The following is a 21,943-nucleotide window of genomic DNA, read 5'->3' as shown; positions in this document are numbered from 1 at the left end:
CGGCTAAGAGAAACTCCAGCCGCGAGTCCAGAGCTCTGGGCCGCCTCCAGAGACTCCGCGGGCGGCAGCGAGCGGCCTCACGGTGCCAGGAGCGCCCCCTCTGTTCCCTGGCACCGGAGGAGGGGGTGGAGGGGGGGGAGAGAGAGAGAGAGAGAGAGAGAGAGAGAGAGAGAGAGAGAGAGAGAGAGAGAGAGAGAGAGAGTGTCGAAGATGCACTTGGGGTGGGGGGAGGGTGCACTCTCGGCAGCCCGCAGCCTGAGTCACTTGGCAAACACTCGGGGCTGGTGTTCGGCGGGCGGCGCGCATTGGGAACCGGCAGGCAGCCCCGCCTTCACCTGCTGGGCTAGCGCCCCCAGGGCACGCAGCGCCGAGGGGCGGGCCGGTAGCGCCCAAAGGGGCGGGACTGGAGGGCGGGGCGGGGCGGGCTGGCGGGGGCGGGGCCCGCAGTGATTGGGTGCGGGTGCAAGGCCGCGAGCGGGGAGCTGGGCTGCACCAGCGCGCAGGTTTCACTTCGCTCCGCGCCTCCAACAGGTCCTGAGCTCCTCCGATCGCTCCGAGCCGCGTCGCTACTACCGCCGCCGCCGAGTCCTCTCACACGTCTGGCGCGCCTGCCCACTGAGGCCAGCATTGCCTGGGGCTGTTCGGTTCACCCCGTCCCCGCCGCCACCACCTCGGCGCCTTCCCCTGGCCCGCGCCCCCCCAATGTCTGACTCTGACTCTCGGACTGAGAAACGCAAGGTAAATACCTTGGGATCCCTGGGCGGGGGCGGGACGCATGGATGACGGGCGCCGGAGCCACCCGTTCCACCTCCCGCCCGCTTCCCGCGCACGTGTGGCAGAGACGTACTACCAGTCCCGCCTGTAGCCTGGCGGGAAGCGGCGGTCAGAGAGGGTCGGGTCGTCTTCCCAGGCAGGTCTGCTTTGGAGAGATGTCGTCCTGCGGGAGCCTGCTAGCGCTTAGTGGAACTATGGACCGGACCGCGATGCGGCGCGCGGGGGGCGGGGGGGGGGGTGCGGCGTCCTGGGCCGCTGGAGAAGCAGCGCGCGCTCCCCGCGCCGCCCGGGAACCGCGGCTGCTGCGCCGGACGAGCTGAGCGCTCCGGCCGGGAAGTCTCTCGGGCCGCCGAGCGGCAAGAGCCGGTCTTTGGTGCGCGCCCGATGCCGGGGATTTGCAGAACTGTGCTGGGGACTAACTGACGGGATTCGGCTTTTCTTGTGCACATCAGGCCGAGGGGTCGGGGCAGCCGCTGCGTCCACGCTCTCGGACGCGTTCGGGTCCCTGCTTCGTCTGCGATCGCTCTGCAGACCTGCCAAGCTCCCTCCACCACCGGGGGCCACACGTTGGACAACCGCGGGCAGCAAACCTGCTCCGTCCGTGGGGGCCGATCGGGCAGTCTTACCGACTGACCCGGGCGTGCCCAAGCGCAGCCCGACTCCTCGCGGTGCTGCTAGAGGTGCCCTGCCCTCGGGCTGGCCGCTAGGACTTGGTGCTTGACCACGGCACTCGGGAGGAAGAGGGAGGAAGTTGGAAAGGATGAGTGCTGCGGCGGCGGGGGAGGGGGCGGACCTGCGCGGGGGTGGGGGGAGGCGGCGGCCAGCGGCGAGGACCGGAGTCGGAGGACTGCCCCGCGGCTCCGGCTTTGTCTCCGAGTGGCCGGCTCCTCCGGACGGCGGGAGCCGCTGAGGCGCGCGCGGCGTTGGGACGGGCAGAGGGGCAGGCCGGGCAGCCGGTCCGCCGGGGCGCGGGATCCTGGGAGCCGTCGTCCCCGCCGCGGCCCGCGCGGCGCGCGGAGGCGAATTTGTCAACAATCGCTCGGCCTCTGGCGGCCTCGCCGGTAGGCGCCGCCCCTACCGGGGCCGGCGATTGGCTGGGGCCCGGAGCGTGCGCGCGCGGGCCAATCGGGGGCGCGGGCACCGGCGCCAGCGGCGCGGGGAGGCGGCGGAGCCGGCGACGGCGGGCGCAGAGCGCGAGGGGAGGAGCGGCCGAGGGGAGGATGTTCCCGGCGGCGGCGGCCGGGGCGGTGCGGGACGGAGGCGCGGCGCGGGGAGCCCTGGGCGGCCCGGCGGTGCGCGGCGGTGGGCGCGCGGCCAGCTGCGGGCTCTGCGCCGCCCCGCGGCCTCTGAGCGCGGGCCCCTGGCTTTGTGTGGCGCGCCGCCTTCGCGGGGACGGTCTGGGGGCTCCGGGTCGGCGAAGGGTGCGGGCACGACGCCGCGGGGCCCGGGCCCGGACACGACACTCGGCGGGGAAGGGTCGGACGTGAGTTTCAGCTTAAACTCGTGGGGAGAGGGAGGATCTAAGGGTGAAGGGACCGTGCGCCCCGGGTCGCCTAGCGTGCGGGGTTCCTGCTAACTTGTCGGGGCTCCCGGGGCCAGCTTCGGGGACCCCCTATTTGGAAGTGCTCACCTAACAGTGCCGGTGGACTTGCGGGAAGTTTTGCCGGGCGGGTGCGTGGCGCTGCCCCCGCGGGGAAGACCTCGGAGGGACAGGCGGGAGCGGCGCGGGCCGAGCGGCTCAGAGTTACAAACTCTATTGTGACGCACTTACTACGACGGACGGCCCTTGCCAAAGCTCCCAGACTTGCTGCCCTCAGCACTTTCGGCAGAACAATGGGGCCGGAGCAGGGAGCGCGGCCAGCCGGCTGCAGTTGCTGCCTCTGCGCGCACTCCTGTGCCCCAAGCGCAGGGTCTAGTCCTGGGAACCAAGGAATCAGAATCCCCGGGAGGTTCTGGCTTAGTCCGGTGGGCTCTGAGCAGAGCCCTGTGAATAGGCTTCTTACCCGCTGCCTCCCCCAAAACTTGAATATGTGTTCCAGCACCAGCCAGTCATCGATGTTGTCACTGTGTTTTGTTTGGTGGCAGGAAGTTCAGTGCCCCCAATACAAATAGTAATGCCTTTGTTACTTTACTATGTTTTTATTCTTATCTGGAAGGTGGTCAGAGAAATGCACTTACTGTTGAAGTATTTGTTAATTTCTAATGAGTACATGAACATTAGCTAATTCAGTTATTCCTTGTGATTATGTTGCTTAAGGTAATCTTAGTTTTTATTTTACTTGCAGAAAAAAAGACCAAATGGCAAAGCAACCTTCTGATGTAAGTTCTGAGTGTGACAGAGAAGGTGGACAATTACAGCCCTCGGAGAGGCCTCCTCAGCTCAGGCCTGGGGCGCCCAGCTCTGTACAGATAGAGCCACAAGGTAATCCTGAAGGCGAAGGGGACCGCTGCCCGCACGGCAGCCCTCAGGGCCCGCTGGCCCCACCGGCCAGCCCTGGGCCTTTTGCTACCAGATCCCCGCTTTTCATCTTTGTGAGAAGATCCTCCCTGCTGTCTCGATCCTCCAGTGGGTATTTCTCTTTTGACACAGACAGGAGCCCAGCACCCATGAGTTGTGACAAATCAACACAAACCCCGAGTCCTCCTTGCCAGGCCTTCAACCATTATCTCAATGCAATGGGTAAGCAGTTCTGGGGAAGGGGCAGTGGACTTGTGGCTGACTATCTACTGAGAGGCTGTAGCGTGTGGCACTTACAGCTCATTTTAGGATTCTTTCACCGATTTAGTCCACATTTAGATAGGAATGGAGGAGGTGTCAAGACATCAAACCAACATTAAAAAAAAAATACCACCAAGTTTTGTGGCAGCAATAAATTGAGGTCCACATGTCAGCTTCTTGGGCAGCAAAGCTGGAGTCCTTTGCTGCTGTCACTGTGTGACATGGCAAGTTCTTTTCACTAATTACTTACTAATGACATTCCACTTGGAAAGGACTCAAGGCAGTTACAGCAGGGAGCTTAACATAACCAGAGTGTGAAGAGGTGAAGCAAACTAACGGTGCCAGCACAGAACCATGAACACGGAGTTTTCTGTTCAGATTCTTCTTTGGGCTTATTTTGTTGGCTCAGAGAGTTTTAACATGGTCCTAATGAGATTCGATTATGGTTTTTATTTCAGGGATAAAAGGCAGTTTTAGGGTCTGAATGAGGAGGGCAATCAAGGCTCAGAAACACCCGGCAGTACAGCAGTGAGGCTTGGTTAGACCCTCCACCCTTGGCCTGTGGCTTTGAGTACAGGCAGCAAAGGGGTGATGAGTGTGTGGGTTCGAATCGCTGTCCCCCACGGATGGGAAAGGTTGGTTTCTTCATCAGGGTTCAGCTGGTACTCCTTTACCTCTGCTCCAGATTAGTCCTTCCTGCTTTGACCATATACGACCAAGGTGGCAGCATTATCGACTAAAAAATTGAATATTGATTCTATGAAAACATAAGGGACACAAAGTCACCAGAGGAGATCCTTAACTGCTGGAAGCCAATGACAAATCTTGATTTGCAAATTCCATAGGTCTTAGTCTCTATAACCTTCAGTGAGGTGAGAACTGTGCTGGTCTGTCCCCATGTCACAGAGAGAGAAAGACCTTAGGGTTGGTCACTTGTCTGTCAGAGGATATGCACACCGGGGACGTGGTAGGCACAAATGACAAAAACGCCAGCAGCTACATTTGCTTGCATGTCTCGTGCTAAATCTTGAGTGATAGAGTCTGCCCTCTGTATTCACCGGTTTCATGGTTACCAACTGTAGATGGAAAATATTTGGGGGGTCTAGTCAGGAGAAAAACTTAGCAGGTCCCAAAAAGCAAAACTCAAATTTGCTGTGTGTGCCGAATGTTGCTCGGAATCCATGTGCGTGTGATGAGCAGGCACACCTTGCTGTCGCCTGCATGCAAATACTGGAGCACCCATGGGTTTTGGTATCCACGGGAGTCCTGGGACCAATCCCCCAGGGTCCCAAGCGACCACTGTACTTTATTAGGACCCTCCTCCGGCAAAGGAGCCAGAAATTTTATGACTGCTATTCCTTTTGTTACTGCCGTTGGTACTGGTACAGCTCCTAAACCCCTTCCAACCTTGGAAGTTCTTGGTGCTTGCAAATGGTTTTCTGCCCATGAAAATAATCCTGAGTACACAAACCCACAGCTTTCTTGCTCACTAAGTGAATTAACAGGGCTCAATGGTGTGTGTGTGTGTGTGTGTGTGTGTGTGTGTTTAATAGCCTATGGGTTTAAGGAGCCTTCACAAGCTGTTACAGTGTTTCACTGCAGACCAAACCAGTCTCTGCAGGTGCTCACGGCTTAATGCACAGGAATGGTTTCTTCTTGTCAACCAGGTACGGGCCACTTAGTGTATTTTGAATGTAAGGGTGGCATGATTGCTTTTTTGGTGACATGTTCTTTAGCAAGCTAATTATAAGGTATATGCACCGTTACTTGAGGTGACAGATGGAGGGCCTCAGAGATCACAATCTCAGTTACTAAGCAAAGTTGTGGTTATGCCTGGGAGTGCAGTGATGGGTCCTGAGGGGTAATTTCATAGTAACTACACTTCAGTAGGTTGGTGTGGTAACAGAATGCATAGGATTAAGTGATAAATTATAGAGTTTGTTTGAGGTTAATGCACCAAGATAAGTTTTCAGGATTAGTTTTTGGGAGATGAGTTGAGCAGGGGTTGAGCTGGGGAGAGCATCCTGGAGACTGGTGGGAGAAGAGGACAGTTAGATGGGAGTCCATTCCATGGAATCACATTTGCCATCTTGTGATGCAGAACATTTTCCTGGATATTGGTGAAGTAGTTCGGTTCCTGAAGGCCTCTGAAATTTGCTGAGTTGGTAGACTTGGTTCTTTTCTTTTGGGCTCTATTCACTATTCCTTACTCAGCCACATCCATTAAGATCGTCAGTGAAGCTTTTGATAATGTATTGCAAAATACGTTTTCCACAAAGAAGTCTTTGTGGTTGTTTTCTCCAGTGGGCACAAACGTGAGGCTATTGGAGGAGGGGGAGGGGGATTTCTCCTTACCCAGCGGCACCCATGTCCATAGACGGTTTTTGTTCAGAGACTTGGGGTGGAGAGCAGCGTATATTAGTGTTGTTCCTGCAACTTGTTCTGCTGAGAAAATGCCCTCTGAGGGGGACGCACAGCAGCTAGATACACCTTCACGTTTTCCTCCACGTCTCCGAGCCGTTTTCTGATGCTGTGTTCAGAGAATATCTGTGAGAGATCACTGTTCACGTGCCCAAGTTTTAGTCTCCTGTCACCCCGGGAGGATGGAGTGCCAGATGCTCTCTCAGGGAAGAAGGATGATTTTAATCAGAGTCGCTGACGGCTGCTGGTGGCTGAGTGCCCTTCCTGTTGCGCACACTTCCACCAGATGTGCTTCATACAAACCGTGCACGGGATGGCGCGCAGAGTCACGCTTTGAAGGTGCAGTCGGTACTGTTGAAAGTACGAGCTGAGAAAGGTGAGGATAAGGGCGAAAGCTAGTGACGAACTCCCACGTGTCACTTTGGTAAATGACAACATTGATACTCCTCCCGGCACGTGGGAGCCGTGTGCCCTGTGTCCTCAGGGTCCTGCTCGCTCCCCTCTCAGTGTGTGAGCTCTGAGGGGAGGAGGCACGATGTTGTGCGAATCCTGAGGGCCTGGCAGAGGGATGCTCAGGAGATGTTCCGAGGCCTTCAGGGTTTGCCTGTAGCTTTTCCAAAGAGCTGCTTGGACAAGTAACCTGTCCGAGGAGAAGGCCTCAGATTCATGTAGTTTACATGGATGTAGCCAGCAGGTGACAGGGAGCGGTGACAGGTAAAGCCTCACTCAGCTCAGGTTCGCAGGGGGACCAGGTGGGCATTGAACCTTCAGGCAGGACTAGTCAGTTCAGGTCACATGGGAGTTTCAGACTTATCCAAGAGCAAGAGGGCGAAATAGCCCAGGCATTTTCATACTAATTGTATGTATAGATATTTTGAATACAATGGGTAAAATGTTTTATAAAAATGCCATTGGGGTAAAAAGACTCATAAAACTTATCATCGTAACCTTTTCTAAGTGTCCAGTTTAGTAGTGTTAAAAGTAAATCCTCAAAGGTTGTACAACCAACTCCCAAAACTTACTCATCTTGTAAACTGAAATGGTGCCCGCTAAACAGTAACACCCCACTTCCCACTCCCCTGGGTTCCTGGCAGCCTGCATTTTATCGGTGTCTGACTTTGTTCTCGGTTCCTCTATTAAACGGGATCCTGCAGAATCTGTCCTTTTGTAACTGGTTTATTTTACTCGGCAAAATGCCCTGGGTCAGAATTTCCTTCTTTTCTCAGGCTGGATGGGATGTGGAGACCACATTTCCTTTAGCCATCCACCCGTCGCTGGACACTTGGGTTGCTTCCCTCTCTTGACGATCATGAATAATGCCATTAAGAGCAAAGGTGTGCAAATGCCTCTTCAGGATCCTGCTCTCACTTCTCTCGGGCATGTTCCCAGTGGGATTGCTGGATCATAGGGTGGTTCTGGTTTTAGTTTTATGAGGAGTGTGGCTGCACCATTTTACACTCCCACCAGCAGTGCACGGGGTTCCAGCTGCTCCACATCCTCACCAACGTGGGTTATTCTACATGTTTTGACAGTAGCCATCCCAATGGATGTGAGGTGGTATCTCATGATGGCTTTGGTTTGTGTTCCCGTAATAATTAGTGATGTTGAGTATCTTTTCATGTGTGTGTTTGTTGGCCATTAAATAAAATGTATTTTTGATATTAATCTTACGTGTTTCTTTTTTACTTTTTTAAGCATGGCTACTAGCAGAATGTCCAGTGTGACCGTGGCTAGCCTTATGTGCTGGCTGGATGGGCGGGCCCTGCAGACGGAGGAGCCGGCCTCTGCGGTGGCGCTTAGCAGCCGGACCTGATTCTTCCCACTCACATCACATCATTTCCGTGAAACCTCCTCCTCTGGTTGCTTTTGTTGACTTAGGAGAGTGAAAGTAATTAACCTCGTTTTATAAACATCTTAAATATTCATAAGCCTATGAGTACGCTTTTCATTTTTCCTCTCTACACTCACGGTCATGCAGGCTTTGAGAAGGCAGTCGGTGGGGTGGTTTGGTTCCTCGGGCCCCTTAGGGCCACCCTGGAGCCTGGGGCAGGCTGCTTTGTGAAGGCTCAGAGCTGCCTCCACTCGTGGAGACCCTTGGTAGGTCCCAAAGGGGATAGGAAGTAACAAAAGGAAAAAGGGTTGGTTTTTTTTTTTTTTTTTTTTTTACTAATTCCAAATAAAACTTAGTGATTGATAACTGTCTGTCTAGACAGTTTATCTCTTTTTTTAAAAACTCCCTTTATTTTGAGACTATTATAGATTCACATGTAATTGTAAAGTAGAATGCAGAGAGCGCCTGTGTAACTTTTTAAAAAAATATATATATATTTTACAGAGAGGAAGGGGGAAGGATAGAGAGTTAGAAACATCAATGAGAGAGAGACATCAATCAGCTGCCTCCTGCACACCTCTTACCAGGGATGTGCCCTTGACCGGAATCGAACCTGGGACCTTTCAGTCCGCAGGCTGACGCTCTATCCACTCAGCCAAACGGGTTTCGGCTGCCTGTGTAACGTTTACCCCATTTCCCGGCGTGACGATGCCTTGCATGGGTCTGTGTCCACAGCCTGTAAATGGCTTTGGTAGAATTCGGCCACCTTGTTCCGATTTCACCAGTTCCATGTGTCAGCAGTTGTGATTTGTCACGCGCATGGGTCTGTGTCACCACCAGCACCACCACCACAACTGACTAGCTCCACCCCAAGCCTGCTCTTGTGCTCTTATAGCCACCGCCTCCTCCCTCCAGGCCCCTGACCGCTGACAGACACTGATCGGTTTTACTTGTCTACACTTGCCATATCACGTGTGCTGTAGAAATAGCAGCACACTCTGCGTGAGCTTTTGGGATTGGCTGTTTTTACTTGGCGACATTCCTATGATCCCTCTCGATCTGGGTGCCAGTGGCGGTTGGGTGTTCATTGCGGAGTATTCTCCCGTGTGGGTGCACTGGGTCTGTCCAAGACCTGGAGCTTGTCTCTCATCCTCTTCATCGAGAACGAGCTAAGGGTTTTCATTGCGATGCAGTCCAGTTCACTGGTTTTTTCTTTTTACGGGTTGTGTTTCCGGGGTGCCATCTTCATCAAGCCCCAAGTCCCAGAGATTTTCTCCTCGTCCCTTTTTTCTAAAGGTTTTACAGTTTTGCCTAATACGTTTAGATCTGTGATTCACATGGAATTAATTTGTGTGTAAGGTGTGAGGTTTAGATCCGCGTTAATTCTTCCCAGCACCGTCTCCTGAAAAGGTTATCCACTGTCCATTTGACTGCCTTTGTACCTTCGTCAGAAATCAGGGGGCACGATTGTGTGGGTCTGTTTCAGGATTCTGTCTGTGGTCTCCTGCCCAACACTACACCGCCATTATTGCTGTGGTTAGATGCTAGCCCGTGATAGCAGAGTGACTCCTCACATTTTGTTCCGTGTGTTCCAAAGTCGGTTAGCCCATGTCCTATGCCTGCTCGCGTAAATTTTTGAATAAGCTTATTTGTGCCTTTAAAACACTGCTGGGCTTTTGATAGAAATTGTGTTAAAACTACAGATCAGTTTAGGGGCAAATGTCCATCTCCAGTATGTTACATCTTCCAATCCACACACAGACAGGTTTCTTTAAGTATTTAGGTCGTTGGGTTTTGTAATTTTCAGCATGCAAACCTTATACATGTTTTGTTAGATTTCATTTACTTTGGAGCAATCACTAGTGGCATTGTATTTGTAATTTTTGTTTCCACATGTTCACTTTTAGCAGATAGGAATGTAATTCATTCTTGTGTCCTGATCTTGTGTCCTGCAGCCTTGCTGAACTCACTAATTCTAAAGGTTTTTTGTAAATTTCTTGAGCCTCCTCTATCTTGACAGTCAGTAACCTGCAAATAAAGACAATTTTATTTCTTCCTTTCTGACCTGCGTGCATTTTATTTTTCTTGCCCATTTGCACTGCCGGAACTAGTGCTGTGTTGAGTAAGAGTGGTGAGAGCAGACATCCTGGCCTTTTTCTCAGTCACAGAAGGAAAACTTTTAGTCTTTAACCACCAAGTACTCCGGTTAACTATAGGTATCTTGTAGATGGTTTTTAAAAAGATGGAGTTTCTCTTTATTTCTTGATTACATCCATGAGTTTTTTTCATGGATGGAGGGGGTGCTAGATCTTGTAAAATGTTTATGAGTTGATCGGGTCATACGAGTTAATGTGAGTCTTTGATCAGGTGCATTATTACATTGATTGCTTCTCAGCGCTAAGCATACCTGGGACAAACTCTACTTGGTTGAGGTAATTCTTTTCATACATTGTGTGTGTGACAGGTGTGTGTGTGTGTGTGTGACTACAGTTGAGTTGTCTCCGACTCCTGGTGACCCCATGAATGAGTGGTGTGCTCAGTGTCCCGGTCCCAGCCGCCCCGCCCAGCAGCTGTAGACTCACGCCTGTGGCTTCTATTATGGAGTCTGCCCTTCTCACAGTTGGCCTTCCCCTTCTGCTGCTGCCTTCTGTTTTCCCAGCATTATTGTCTTTTCCAAAGAGCCCTCCTCCTGATGTGCCTGAGGTCGGACAGCTCAGTTTTGTCATACTTGCCTCCAGTGATGTTTTAGGCTTAATTTGCTCCAGGACCCACTTGTTTGGCCTGGGGTATTGGTAAAGCAATCAGTCCTCACAACTGTTTCAAGTGAATCATTTGTTTTCTGTCATCCTTCTCCCTGTCCAGCTTTTGCATTTGTACATAGTGATTGGGAATACGAGGGTGTGGGTGGTCTTAGCCTGGACTCGAATGCCACCTCTGTGCCCTTGAAGATCTTTCTTAATTCTCCCATCGCTGCCCTTCTGGTCTCGGCCTTTTCATGATTCCTTGGCTGCACTTTCTATTTAAATTGATGACTGACACAGGTGAGTAAAATCTGTAACAATTTCCGCCTTTGTTGTCTAGGCGCTGAAGTTGTGTATTTCTTCTGTAGTCTTGGTTATCTTTGGTGCTCAGATGGAGTCCTGCTTTGACACTTTCTTTCACTTTCATTAGAAGTTGTTTTAAGTTATTGATATTTTCCCCCCACCAGTTTTCACTCTTCCTCTGCCTCCAGCCCTTTTCTTTCTGGCTGATGTTCTGCCTAGTAGTTCTGTCAATGTTGAGAGTGCAGTGTTGAAATCACCAGTTGTAAGGGTGGATTCGTTTTTCCTTTACAGTCCATCAGATTTTGCCTCGTGTGTGTAGACACTGGTGCTGAGAATCGTCCTGTCTTCCTGTTTAATTGATCCTTTTATCATTGCTGTAAAAGGCTGCTTCACTGATGTTGATATATTCACTCCTGCTTTTTGTAAAAAAAAAAGCACAAAAAAAAAGTTATTGTGTTAATGTTTACATGGTGTAGCTTTTTCTATCTTTTCACTTGCAACCTACATATGTTGTATTTGAAGTAAGTTTTTGGTATGCAGCATATTTTTACATAACTTTGTTTTACTCTGCCAATTTTGTCTTTTTAAATACTGTATTTGGACCATTTTCATTTAAGGTAATTGTTGATACGTTAGGGCTTAACTCTGCCATTGTGTTATCTTTGTGTTTCTTTTGTTTCTGTATTTCTCTGTCTCTTTCTAAACTTTACTGTGGGTCTGACCATTTTTAAGACTTCATCTTGATTTATTTATAGTGTTTTTAATATATGGCTCTGTAGTTTTTTAGTGGTTTTTCTAGATAATACAATATGCAAATGTAACTTACTTTAATCCACTGGTGTCCATGGTATATCAACATTTTTTTTTAACTTCAGCTGCAGTGTAGACACCTTACTTTCCTCTAGGCCCCCTCACCTGCCCACTTTTCAGATACAGTTGTCTTAGCTGATTTAGGAAGCTCACAAGAAGTAGACTAGTTTGTTGTTATTATTGCCATTTTTCCCTATTCCAAACCCCCCCCCCCCCCCCCCCCGGGAGTTCTAAGCCTGTTACCATTTCTGTTTAAAGGACTTCCTTGCTAATTTTCTTTTTCTTTCTTTCCCTTTTTTTTTTTTTTTACAACCTCACCCGAGAATATTTTTCCACTGACTTTTAGAGAGTGGAAGGGAGGTGGAGAGACAGAGACACATTGACTAGTTGCTTTCCGCACATGCCCAAATGGGGACCAGGGATTGAACCCACAACCAAGGTTCATACGTGCCCTTGACTGGAATTGAACCTGCAACCCTTTACTCAGGGCAACCCATTTAGGGCCCTTTGGTCATACTTTAGCGATAGGCCTACTGGCAAAACCCTCTGAATTCTTCATCTGAGAACATCTTCATTTCCCTTCTGTTTTAGAGGACATTTTCACTGGACATAGAATTTGCCATTGACAGTTTTTTGTTGTTTTTCAGTGCTTAAGAAACATGTCACTTTCTCTGGCCTTCATGGTGTCCCATGAGAAATCTTCCCTCCTGTGAATTGTTGTCCTATAAGGAATGTGTCATGTCTATCTAGCTGCTTTCAAGATTTTTTCCTTTGTCTTTTAGTTTCCAAAAATTTAATTACAATGTCTCACCCTTGATATCTTTTGGGTTATCCTTTTTGGGGGTTCACTCAGCTTCTTGAATCTGTAGTTTTATGTTTTGTGCCAAGTTTTGGGAAGTTTTTAGCTATTATGTCTTTGAACACTATTTCAGTTTCTCGCTCTTTTTTTTTGGGGGGGGGGGGTGGTTGTAGTCAGACAGGTCCCTAGACAGTGTTTTTTCATTATGTTTTCTCTTTGTTCTGATAGTAAATTTTGTAAGTTTTCTCTCAAGTCCACTGAGTTCTGTCCTTTGTCACATTTACTCTGTTATTGAGCCTGTCCAGTGAGGTTTTTTAAATTGTATTTTTCAATTTTAAATGTTCGGCCTGCTTCTGCCAGGCAAGGTGGAAGTTCAGATTCCTCGGCCTTGCTGGTCCTTCCTTGCACTGCTTCGTGTGTCTGACTGGGGTGTACACTCAGCTCCCCAACCCCTCCTGGGGGGAAATGGGACAGGGGGAGCGGGGAACCTGCTTGCTGCCTTGTTTCTGTATTTCAGCTCCCCTTTGCTTTCTGTTTACACCAGGGTGGGGGCAGCTGAATGCCAATCAGCCCCGCCTCCCACCACCCTCTTCCCACCACCCACTCTGGGTGGGAGCTCTCCATTATCTTTGCTGGTGAGAGTGGGGGCTCAGACCCCCTCCCCCCTGCACCCCACTAAGGCCGCCCTGGAAGGGGAACCAGGGGGCACTGCTTCCGTGGTGGGGGCGGGGAGCAGAGGGTGGAGATCAGCAGCGCTTCAGGGGCAGGGCCTGGAATCCTCTCCTGCTTCTGCCCCTCTGGCTGGGGAATCAGCAAGGTGCCCAGCCTGCCGATACCCCACCCCGTGGTGGTGGCATCTGCACCAGCGTTGCTCTGGGCCGGGCACAACTGAAAAAACTCCGCCCCTGCATCCTGAAGCCACAGGTGCGGTGTGGGCTGGCATCAGGCAGCTGTGGCCGGGCCCTTCCCCCGCCTGTCCTTCGGCTGGAGGAACAGGCTGTTCCTGGGGCTTTGTCTCTCGGTGCCCGTTGGGCCCCAGGTGAGGCCTCGGCGGGGCCCGGGTGTGGGGGGCAATGAAGCAGGACTTCAGCCCGGGGTTCCCAGGCAGCCTCGGTGCTCTGTCCCTGTCAGTGTTCGCTTGCTTGTTGTGTTCTGACCCCGGCTTTTAGTACTAACGGGAGGTCCTGGGCGCCTGAATGGTACTAGAAATCTCTGTCCTCTTGTAACGAGTGGTAGTAGTGATGGACTCTGGCTGCAAAGTACTTCTCAGAATTTTAGAAATCACCGCTTTCACCCTATTTTTACTTTGTAGAATTAGATACTCAACATTGGAAAGAGATATAGCCATAATCCCAGCCACTCTTTGCCAATAATAACTGCAGTATCTGTCGTGGTGACCCCCACACGTGGCCCTGGAGCTATGCCCAGGAGCTGTGCACTGTGCTGCTTGCAAACATAGGTCCTCAAGATGTCGTGGTAGCTCAAGTCTGATGCCATGTGCCACGGGGCATCTTCTTAGAACAGTAAGCCCATGGCTCTCCATGCTTGGACTGTATGGCAGGAAAAAGATGACTCATCCAGAGGTGTGTGTTACACGTTGGGGGGTGGGTTAGGTTTGAAGATAGGCGTGTACGGTGATTGCCAGGGTGGTGCCTGCTCCTGGCTGCCCTGCAAACCACTGAAGTGGAGCTCTTGCCACGGTCAGTCTCCTCACGCCTGTTGTCTGCTCACCCTGCCTGTGCCGGGAGGGGACTCCCCGGGACCACACTCCTCCCTGCCCCCCACACCAGGCTCCTTTCCTTCTTTGTTAAGTCAGCCTCCGTTTCTAACATAGTCATGACGTGTCAGAATTTCCAGCCTCTTTCACCTCTGGTCACTGTCCTCTGTCGTTCGCTTGCTCCATGGCTGGGGCAGGTGGCCTAAGATGTCTTGTTGACACAAACCTAGCCTCCCTCTGTCTTAAAGACCGGGACTTGGTCCCGTGCTGTGCTGGGTGCAGGCTGTGGGTACCCAGCAGCCCCTAACCTGCTACCCACTGGCTCTCAGGCCCTGCTTTGCAGACTCTGCAGTGCACCTGACTTTCCTTTTCCGACACTGCACAAAGGGCTCATCACAGCATCGCTTATACCAGCCAGACAACTGCAGACAGACAGCCCTGCTGGTCCGGGAACATCCCTCAATCTCTCCTCTCCTGGCGGCTGGTGGTGCATGTTAATGGTGCTTACGAGAACAGTGACATGCGGACATGCTCCTGGCATCATGTTAAGTGAGCAGCGTACACATTTGTTGTTGATATCCTTGGTCTTAGTCCTTTTGTGCTGTAACAGAAATACCACTGTGGGGCTTACACAGCATTTATCTCAGGGTACTGGAAGCGGGCAGTAGGAGATTGGGTGCCCATGTGGCTGGGTTCTGGTGGCAGCCACCTTCTCCCTGTGTCCTCACAGGATGCGGCAAGCAGACCGGTTCTTCACCCTCTTATCTGGCCCTAATCCCAGGATGGGGTCTGCACCCTTATGACCTAATCACCTGGGGCTTAGATTTCAACATCGGAGGTGGAGGGGGCACAGACCTTTAGTCCATGACACAGTTTCAAAGTTTTTAAGCATAACAAAAAGCTTAGGAGGAAGTGATATCAAAGTGTGGATAGTGAATGTTTTTGCATTCAACTTACAGATTTTTTTTTGTGTGTGCCTTTTTGTATTTGCAAAGTCGTCATCATTAGTATTGGAACAAACATAGCAAATGTATATTTTAAATTTTGCTCTCCATTAATCTTTACTCTTGGCATGCCCAGCAGTGTCAGCGTGGCACCGTTGTCTTATTTGTGTGGTTCATCAACTGCCAGGGCCTTTATGCTGGCTAAGATTCCATCCAGGTGAGGTCCAGCTCTCGGGCCATCCCCAGAATTGCCGTGGACGGGTATTAGTCCCCTGATTTACTCTTTGGGATCTGCTTTTTATCGGAGCAACATGAGTATTTAGTTGTGAAACACCTCCAGGAGATGGGGTTCCAGGTGGATTCTGCACCCGGGGCCGCGGCTGCCTTCCCTGCAGGTCTGGATGGGATCCTGGCCATCCCTCCGACCGCCGAGCCCGGGGGCAGACCTGCGAGTCTCTGAGCTTCTGTGTCCTCTGTCAAGTGAGGATGGAAGTGTTTTCCTCTGTGGTCACGGGGAGCTTTCATGTACACGGATAGAAAGAAAGCACCTGGGAGACCTCGGTCACACCTTTCTCCTTGCTCCTCGGGACCGGTCCCGCCCATGGCGGGTCAGTGCCTTGGCAGTGATGACATGTTCTATCTCCCACAGCAAGGCGCTGTGGTTCCAGGAGCACAGGAAGCTCGCAGGGAAGGCAGTTTGTCTGGAAAGGCTACCGTAATTCTAACCGCCATGTCCCAAAACAAGCACGAAGGAAGGAAGTGTTTTCTAGAAACGGGCTTGGTGGGAGTGGAAGGGGGTCCCAGCGATCTCTAGCCTGCCAGTGAATCACATGTCACCCTGAGCAGCAGAACCCTGCTTCCCTGGGAAATTTTGGGCCATGGAGCAGCACCTGGAAACGCGAGCCCTGGGACCCCGTGGGGCCCTGTGGAACGCCGCCCACGTGGCTGGGCAGAAACTGGACTCTGGAGTTCAAGTGTGTATTTGGAGGGGGTTGTGGCCAAGCCTTCAAGCCTCCCTGCAGCGCTCACACGCTTTGCCGGTCCGGAGACAAGACACAGGCTGACCTGCTTCTTCCTGCAATCAAAAGGATGAGCTGTCTTCACCACTGAGGCAGATTGTTGCCTGTCGATTTCACGTTAGAAACATCCTTTGCTTGAATACAATCAAGAATTTAAAGCGGCATTTCCTGAGAGTTCCACTGCCTTGGCCACCATTCATTTAAATTGTGGTTTTTGCTTCTGAGTGAGTTCGTCGGGAATCCTTCGTTACTTTTCCTCTCAGGCTGCGGGGTGCCGGACTGACAGCTGTCCGTGCTGATGACCCTTCCCTGGACGCGTTCAGCCCCATTTGGACGAATGTTGAAAAGGTCCCAAGGGGTTTAAGTGTTTGCTTAGAGCACATGTGTCAAACACAAGGCCCGCGGGCCAAATCCAGCCCGCCAGGCCTTGCAATGTGGCCCGCACCGCGCTGTCATCACTGCACTCCGCTGTCAGTTTATGACATTGTCAGTTTATGACTGTTCAGTAAACCATTCGGCCCGCGATTTAGGCTGGATTTTAGATTTTGGCCCCTTCTCTGATTGAGTTCGACACCCCTAGCTTAGAGTGAGTTGGTGTCCCCCGAGTCCTGTGGGAAGCCCAGGGTCCCTGTTTCCTCTGTTCTCTGCCGGGGACCAGGTGCGTGGTTTGGCGGTGGTGGGAGGCCAGCCCTGAGCAGGGGCTGGTGTGAGGGCCAGCGCATCTCCCTCTCGCCTCTGCACTCACAGCGGGCACACCCAGCTCCTTGCCCGGGCTGTAGCTGCCAACCTGAGCGTGGGGACTGTGTGTCATTGCAGGAGTGGGAAAAGGGGATCTGGTTTGTGTGGGAGTGGGCTTCCCCCGGCCTCGGGCGTTCTCCGCAGTCCAGGACGCTCCATCCCGGGCTTGGCTGCCCTCCCCCAGGAAGCGAAAATTCTAAAAAGTGGGAAGAGCCATCTCAGTCTGAGAGGGTGTGGGTGTAAAAACAGAGAGTTTCTACCCCCTTGTCAGCTGAGTTCCCTGGACCTTTCTCCCTCCCAAAAGCTATGTCACGTTTCTAAACCAGAGCATGCTTCCCATTCCAATTCCTAAAACAATTTATAGATTTAATGAGTAACCTGAGATATTTGAAGACGCTTGCTTACGCGGGTGGGACCTATTTTTCTCCCAGGAACGTGCATCTGTGGAGGTGTTTAGTGCAGCCAAGCTCGACAGCCTCAATATTTTTTTTTTTTTTTGAATTATTTCTCTCCTGAATGGGAGTGTTGTAGAAAAACCCCAAAAGGTTTCTTGTTTGTTTTTCAGTCCCTTGAGAAATCTCTTCACACTAAGTATGAATTCTGGATATACGGTATGTTAGGATATGCATTATGGTAAAATGTTTTAAGATAAACCTGAGCTAGTCAAACAGCTGGCCATCCTCAGAGAAGGGCGTATTGTATAGCAGGAGCCAAGGGATGTGTAGGTTTAATGAGCGTTCGGGCAGTATTTAATGCAGAGCTGCCTTCTGGTCGCTGGGATTTACCGTGTGTTCAGCTGGAGCGTAGAAGTGTGTTCTCTGTACGGAAAGCCTGGCGCACAGTCCACGAGCTGTTTTCTCCTCGGCCCTTTTCCTGATGGCACGGTGTGATTGTGGCAGTGGAAAGTTCCAGCAGGCGACCCGGTCAAGTCTTGGTCCTTCCAGTGACCCGTTACAGCCCCGGGTGCAGGGCCCTCCGCCCGGCTGGAGACCAGAGTCCTGCTCTGATAGAGGAGCGGGCGGGCAGCGGAGGGGGTCGGTCGGGTGTGGGTACTGGAAGGGGCTGGGGGCTTGCACTGAATTAGAACAGCCCTGCACCGTCTGCATCGCACAGTGGGCTTCATGGACCACTTCATCCAGTGTGAGTGGGGCCAGCAGCCCTGTCCCCCTGGAGGGGCTCGGGGACGGGGAGGAGTGTGTGGACCTGAACAGAGCGAAGACCCTCGAAGCCAGAAGCCAGCCGCCTGGAGAGGCCCCTGTACACCTCGGGCTCCTGCTGGGCTGTTGGGTCCTAGCCCCACCTTTCCTGCGGGGGGCACCCAGCACAACACTGACGTGGCCTCTGGTTTGCAGACGGGGCCTGGGAGCCTCGCTGGGGATTGCCCTTGCGCAGAGGTTAGCCGGGGCCTGACTGGTTAGGACAGGCTGGTCAGTGGGCGGAGCAATCAATGCCTCTGTGACCAAGCCTGCAGGCCTCCGGGCAGCGCTCACCGCTTTGCTGGCTGCAGCCTTCCGCTTCCCGCCCTCGGACGCGGAGCTTGACCTTCTTTTCGGGGCCGTTTCTACAAAGGGCTGTGGGCTTGTGCTCGCCTGTGTCTCTGAGAGGCGGCCTCCACGCGTTCCGCATAAACGTGCTCCTTCAGGACGCACAGGTTTTGCCAGTTTTCTAGGGAGGAGTCAGCCAGCCCAACTGTGACAGACATATGCTCTGAGGACAAATATTTAAACCATTAAACGTTCAAACATGACAATTACATCCTTGCAGATTATGTAAAGTAGTGTCTGGAGCGGAGGTGTGAAGTTTGTTTTTCCTTTATGCAGTCGGCTTTTCATGAATTGGTTTTAAGAGGGGAGATTTCCCTGGGCCTCCTCCCGCGGGTGAGTTGTCACTAGCTCTGTGTCCGCTCTGACAGGCCCGTGCCTCGCCGTGTGCCTCGCCGTGTGTCACCGTTACTATGTTACCTGCCTGCGCAAGCCTGGCAGGCTTCTGCAGTCTTCATTTAAAAGCTGTAAGATGTAGCTTCTCAGGATTCTGTTTCTGTCCCACGGCTGGGCCTTCGCCCGCGTGGAAATGAAGTGCAGTAACGTTTAAGATCCTTAATGCGAACGGAGAAGAGTTTTTGTCACCTGTTTCCTGCTGCCAGTGCTAAGTTCATAGAGGAAGCCACTCTGGCTCTGTAGTCAGGAATTTCTATGTTTGTAGTTTAAATTTACATTTCCTCCCAAAGATATGATTTTGGGCCAGGAATAACGTCTCGTTACCAAAAGCTAGCAACTTCAGGTTTGTGAGCACTTTATTTCTCAGCAAATTAATGAATGGAGATGCATATTTACTTTTAAAAGCTCTCTAAAACATATTTGTTTTTATAGTGTTGATGGAGTAAGTAGTGAAATAAGTTGTCCATAGAGGGCATTTTCTGTTCTGTCCGGACAAGGGGTTGGGCATTTTTGTCTGTCTTACAGCTCAGGGTTGGCTTTTACTTGACAGTACTGAGTGTGGGGGTTCATTTTATCTGTTTTCCAAAATAAGATGGCACAGCCGGGTCCCCTTTAGGGTTCTGACAGGCATCTAAGACTACAGACCCCGAGTTGCAGCTGGCCTGTCAGAGGGGCCGAGTCGGTGGTGGTGGGAAAGCAAGGAGGAGTCGTGTCCTGTGTCCAGGCTCGCCGGACCCAGGGCAGACCCCGAAATACCACTCAGAACGGCGGGTTTCTGAAACAGCTGGGGGGACCAGGGTGGTGATGAGGTCTTCCCACGGCTCCTGGTAAAAGGCACACGGAGGAGCACGGAGGGGCAGCTTCGCTGATCAGAAAGCAGGGTTAAGGACTGAGGGGTTACAGACTCTGTAGCCCCAGGGAACAGAGTCCGGATGGAGGTCGGGGTGAGAAGGGAACATTTTTGTTCCCGGCAGGAATAGCTTTGTAGCACCCGATGCCTTCAGCGAGGACTGTGGGACCTTAGGAAAACGTGCCCTCCACGCAGAGTGGGCGTCCAGGCCGGGCTGCCAAGCATCCGGGTGCAGAGGCTCCCGCATAGGCCTACACCTGGCGTGAGAGCTGGGCTTCTCTCTGACCAGGAGGCGGCCAGCTGGCTTTGGACATGAAGCCTCAGGTTCTAGGATTGCTCCTGGCGTGTCTGGCTTCCAGCAAATGTGAAGTGTGTGGGAATCCTGCAGGCGGAGCGGGGAACTAGGTCTCCGATGCTGAAGAGTAAAGGAGCAGAGCCTGGTAGGGTGGCCCAGCTGGTTGGAGCATCATCCCTTACGGATTCGATCCCCGGTCAGGGTGCATATGGAAGGCAACTGATGGATGTTTTTCTCTCTCTCTGAAAATCAACAGAAACATCCTCTGGTGAGGGTTAGAAAAAACAAGTAGTAAATGAGTGGAAAGGCCAAACACGTTGCCCAAAATGCCTTTAGAGCTTAAGATCACTCAGGAAGCCCGTGGTGGAAGGGGAAAGACACACCGGGCACTGGTTCCCGGCTTCGCAGCCTTGGTTTACTGGCAATGTCCAAATGATCAGAGCAGAGTGTCGGACTTTCTCACTCAGCCACATAAAACCAGCGGCCATGCCTGTCGCAAGGGTAAGGAGAGAAACCCTGGCTTCCACTTGCAGCTTCGTGGTGGTTTCCGTCCTAGCAGCTGTTTCTAACACCGCTGCCCACGCTTGAGACTGGAAACCAGGGAAACATGGTTAGGAACTTTGTGGCACTGATGCCAAGTACTGTCACATCATTTCATTTCCAAGCCCTTTTGTTTTCATTCTGGGGCTCAGTGGAATTGATATAATATTTATCAAAAAAAAGATGCCTGAAGTAGACCCAGTGGTAGGGATGATGTGTGTGTGTGTGTGTGTGTGTGTGTGTGTGTGTGTGTAAAATTGGATTCTGGCTCCTTGAAGTCTGAGATCCGGCAGAGTTGGGGGTGATCCTGCAGCTGGCAGTGTCCCTCCTTCCCCTGGGGCTCCCCAGAACCCTGGGGCAGGCAGCACTGCTGACCATGCGGCTGGCCGTGTGTAAGCTGTGGGCAGCTGAGCTGGTAGATGTTTCTGCAGGTGCTCAGGTGTGGTCCTCGGGGCTAAACATCCATCCCAGGGTTTTTATTCTGCACAGGAGCGTGGCCACCTGCAGAGGCAGTGCTTCCACTCACCGTTTCGGAGCGATTCTTCTGGAATCGGTGCAGTGCTGGGGTGAGAGCCCACGGGGAAACGGCCCATTGGTTTATGGCTTTTGGCGAAGTCAGATTCTGCTCAGGGAATACGAGGTGGACGGCCCCACGATGTACTGCTACGTGCACGTGTTTCCCCACGTGTGCTCTGGCGTGTGCTTAAAAGCAGAAACCACTTCTTCAAAGCCGTACGGTCCCTGTCTCTTCCGGGTCAGGCGTCCTTTCTCAGGTCTGAGATGAAAATTGGTTCTCAGCCTCATCCATGCGGATTACTTTGAAACCGCATCTCCGTCTGCCCGGCATGTGTAGGTGACTGAAGACTGTAAAGTGAGTGCTTCCGTGAATCTTAATATAGTTTCTGGTTCCGCACTTGGTACTCAGCAGTGACGTGATGGGAACTCAAGCGCCCGCCCCCCTCGGAAGTGAGAGCTCTGCCAGCCTGTCCCTCAGACGAGACTGCAGTGGTGGGAATGCAGGTGTGACATGACACCCCCCCCCCCCATGCCCCTCTCGGTGGCTTTCCCCCCGCACCCCTCCCTCCGAGGAAGGGGACAGCTGAGTGTGGAGAGAGGCTGCCTCTGCCTCTGAGCACCTGCCTCGGTAGCAGAGGGTGACGGGGTTGGGTGACTGATGTTCTGCTCGCTGTGAGGCGACGGTCTGGTTTTTACTTCTCACCCTGGCAGGCGGTGCAACAGAAAGCCTTCCTGAGAGCCCCAGCCTAATTTCACTATCAGCCACTTAACCACAATATTAATGTTCTCGGTGGCTGAGCTTTTAAGGTTTGAAATTACCGTATGGGTTGGAAAATGGTTTTGTAGCTGAGCCAGAACAGTCTGTTCGTTAAGTAGCACACATCCTTTAAGTGACTTGAAGTTCTTTGCCATTGAAAAATGCCTTCCTTTTTTTTTTCATTTGCCCCCTCAGTATAGAAAAATGGATTAATTCTATGCTTCATGGTATT

General features: G+C 52.1%; 1 protein-coding gene across 8 annotated transcripts in view; it reads left to right on the top strand.

Annotated features, from left to right (window-relative positions):
• Positions 1–306: 306 nt before the first annotated feature.
• Positions 307–21,943, top strand: part of BCL2L11 (BCL2 like 11) — a 44,570-nt gene continuing 22,933 nt past the window's right edge. Inside the window, exons 1-5 of one of the 8 annotated variants that reach the window (XM_084900304.1) lie at positions 1,947–2,257; positions 3,060–3,196; positions 3,365–3,454; positions 7,141–7,248; positions 7,610–11,207. In XM_084900304.1, the coding sequence (XP_084756430.1) occupies positions 1,995–2,257; positions 3,060–3,196; positions 3,365–3,454; positions 7,141–7,248; positions 7,610–7,638 (627 nt within the window). In that variant the 5' untranslated portion in view covers positions 1,947–1,994 and the 3' untranslated portion in view covers positions 7,639–11,207. Of the gene's footprint in view, positions 739–1,912; positions 2,258–3,059; positions 3,455–7,140; positions 7,249–7,609; positions 11,208–21,943 lie in introns of those variants that run through there. The other 7 variants (XM_084900307.1, XM_084900301.1, XM_084900303.1 and 4 more) reach the window with 7 other exon arrangements.

Source organism: Pipistrellus hanaki (assembly GCF_964339955.1).
Source record: "Pipistrellus hanaki genome assembly, chromosome: 12".
Classification (NCBI taxonomy): Eukaryota; Metazoa; Chordata; class Mammalia; order Chiroptera; family Vespertilionidae; genus Pipistrellus; species Pipistrellus hanaki.
This window is presented reverse-complemented; position numbering and strand designations above follow the sequence as displayed.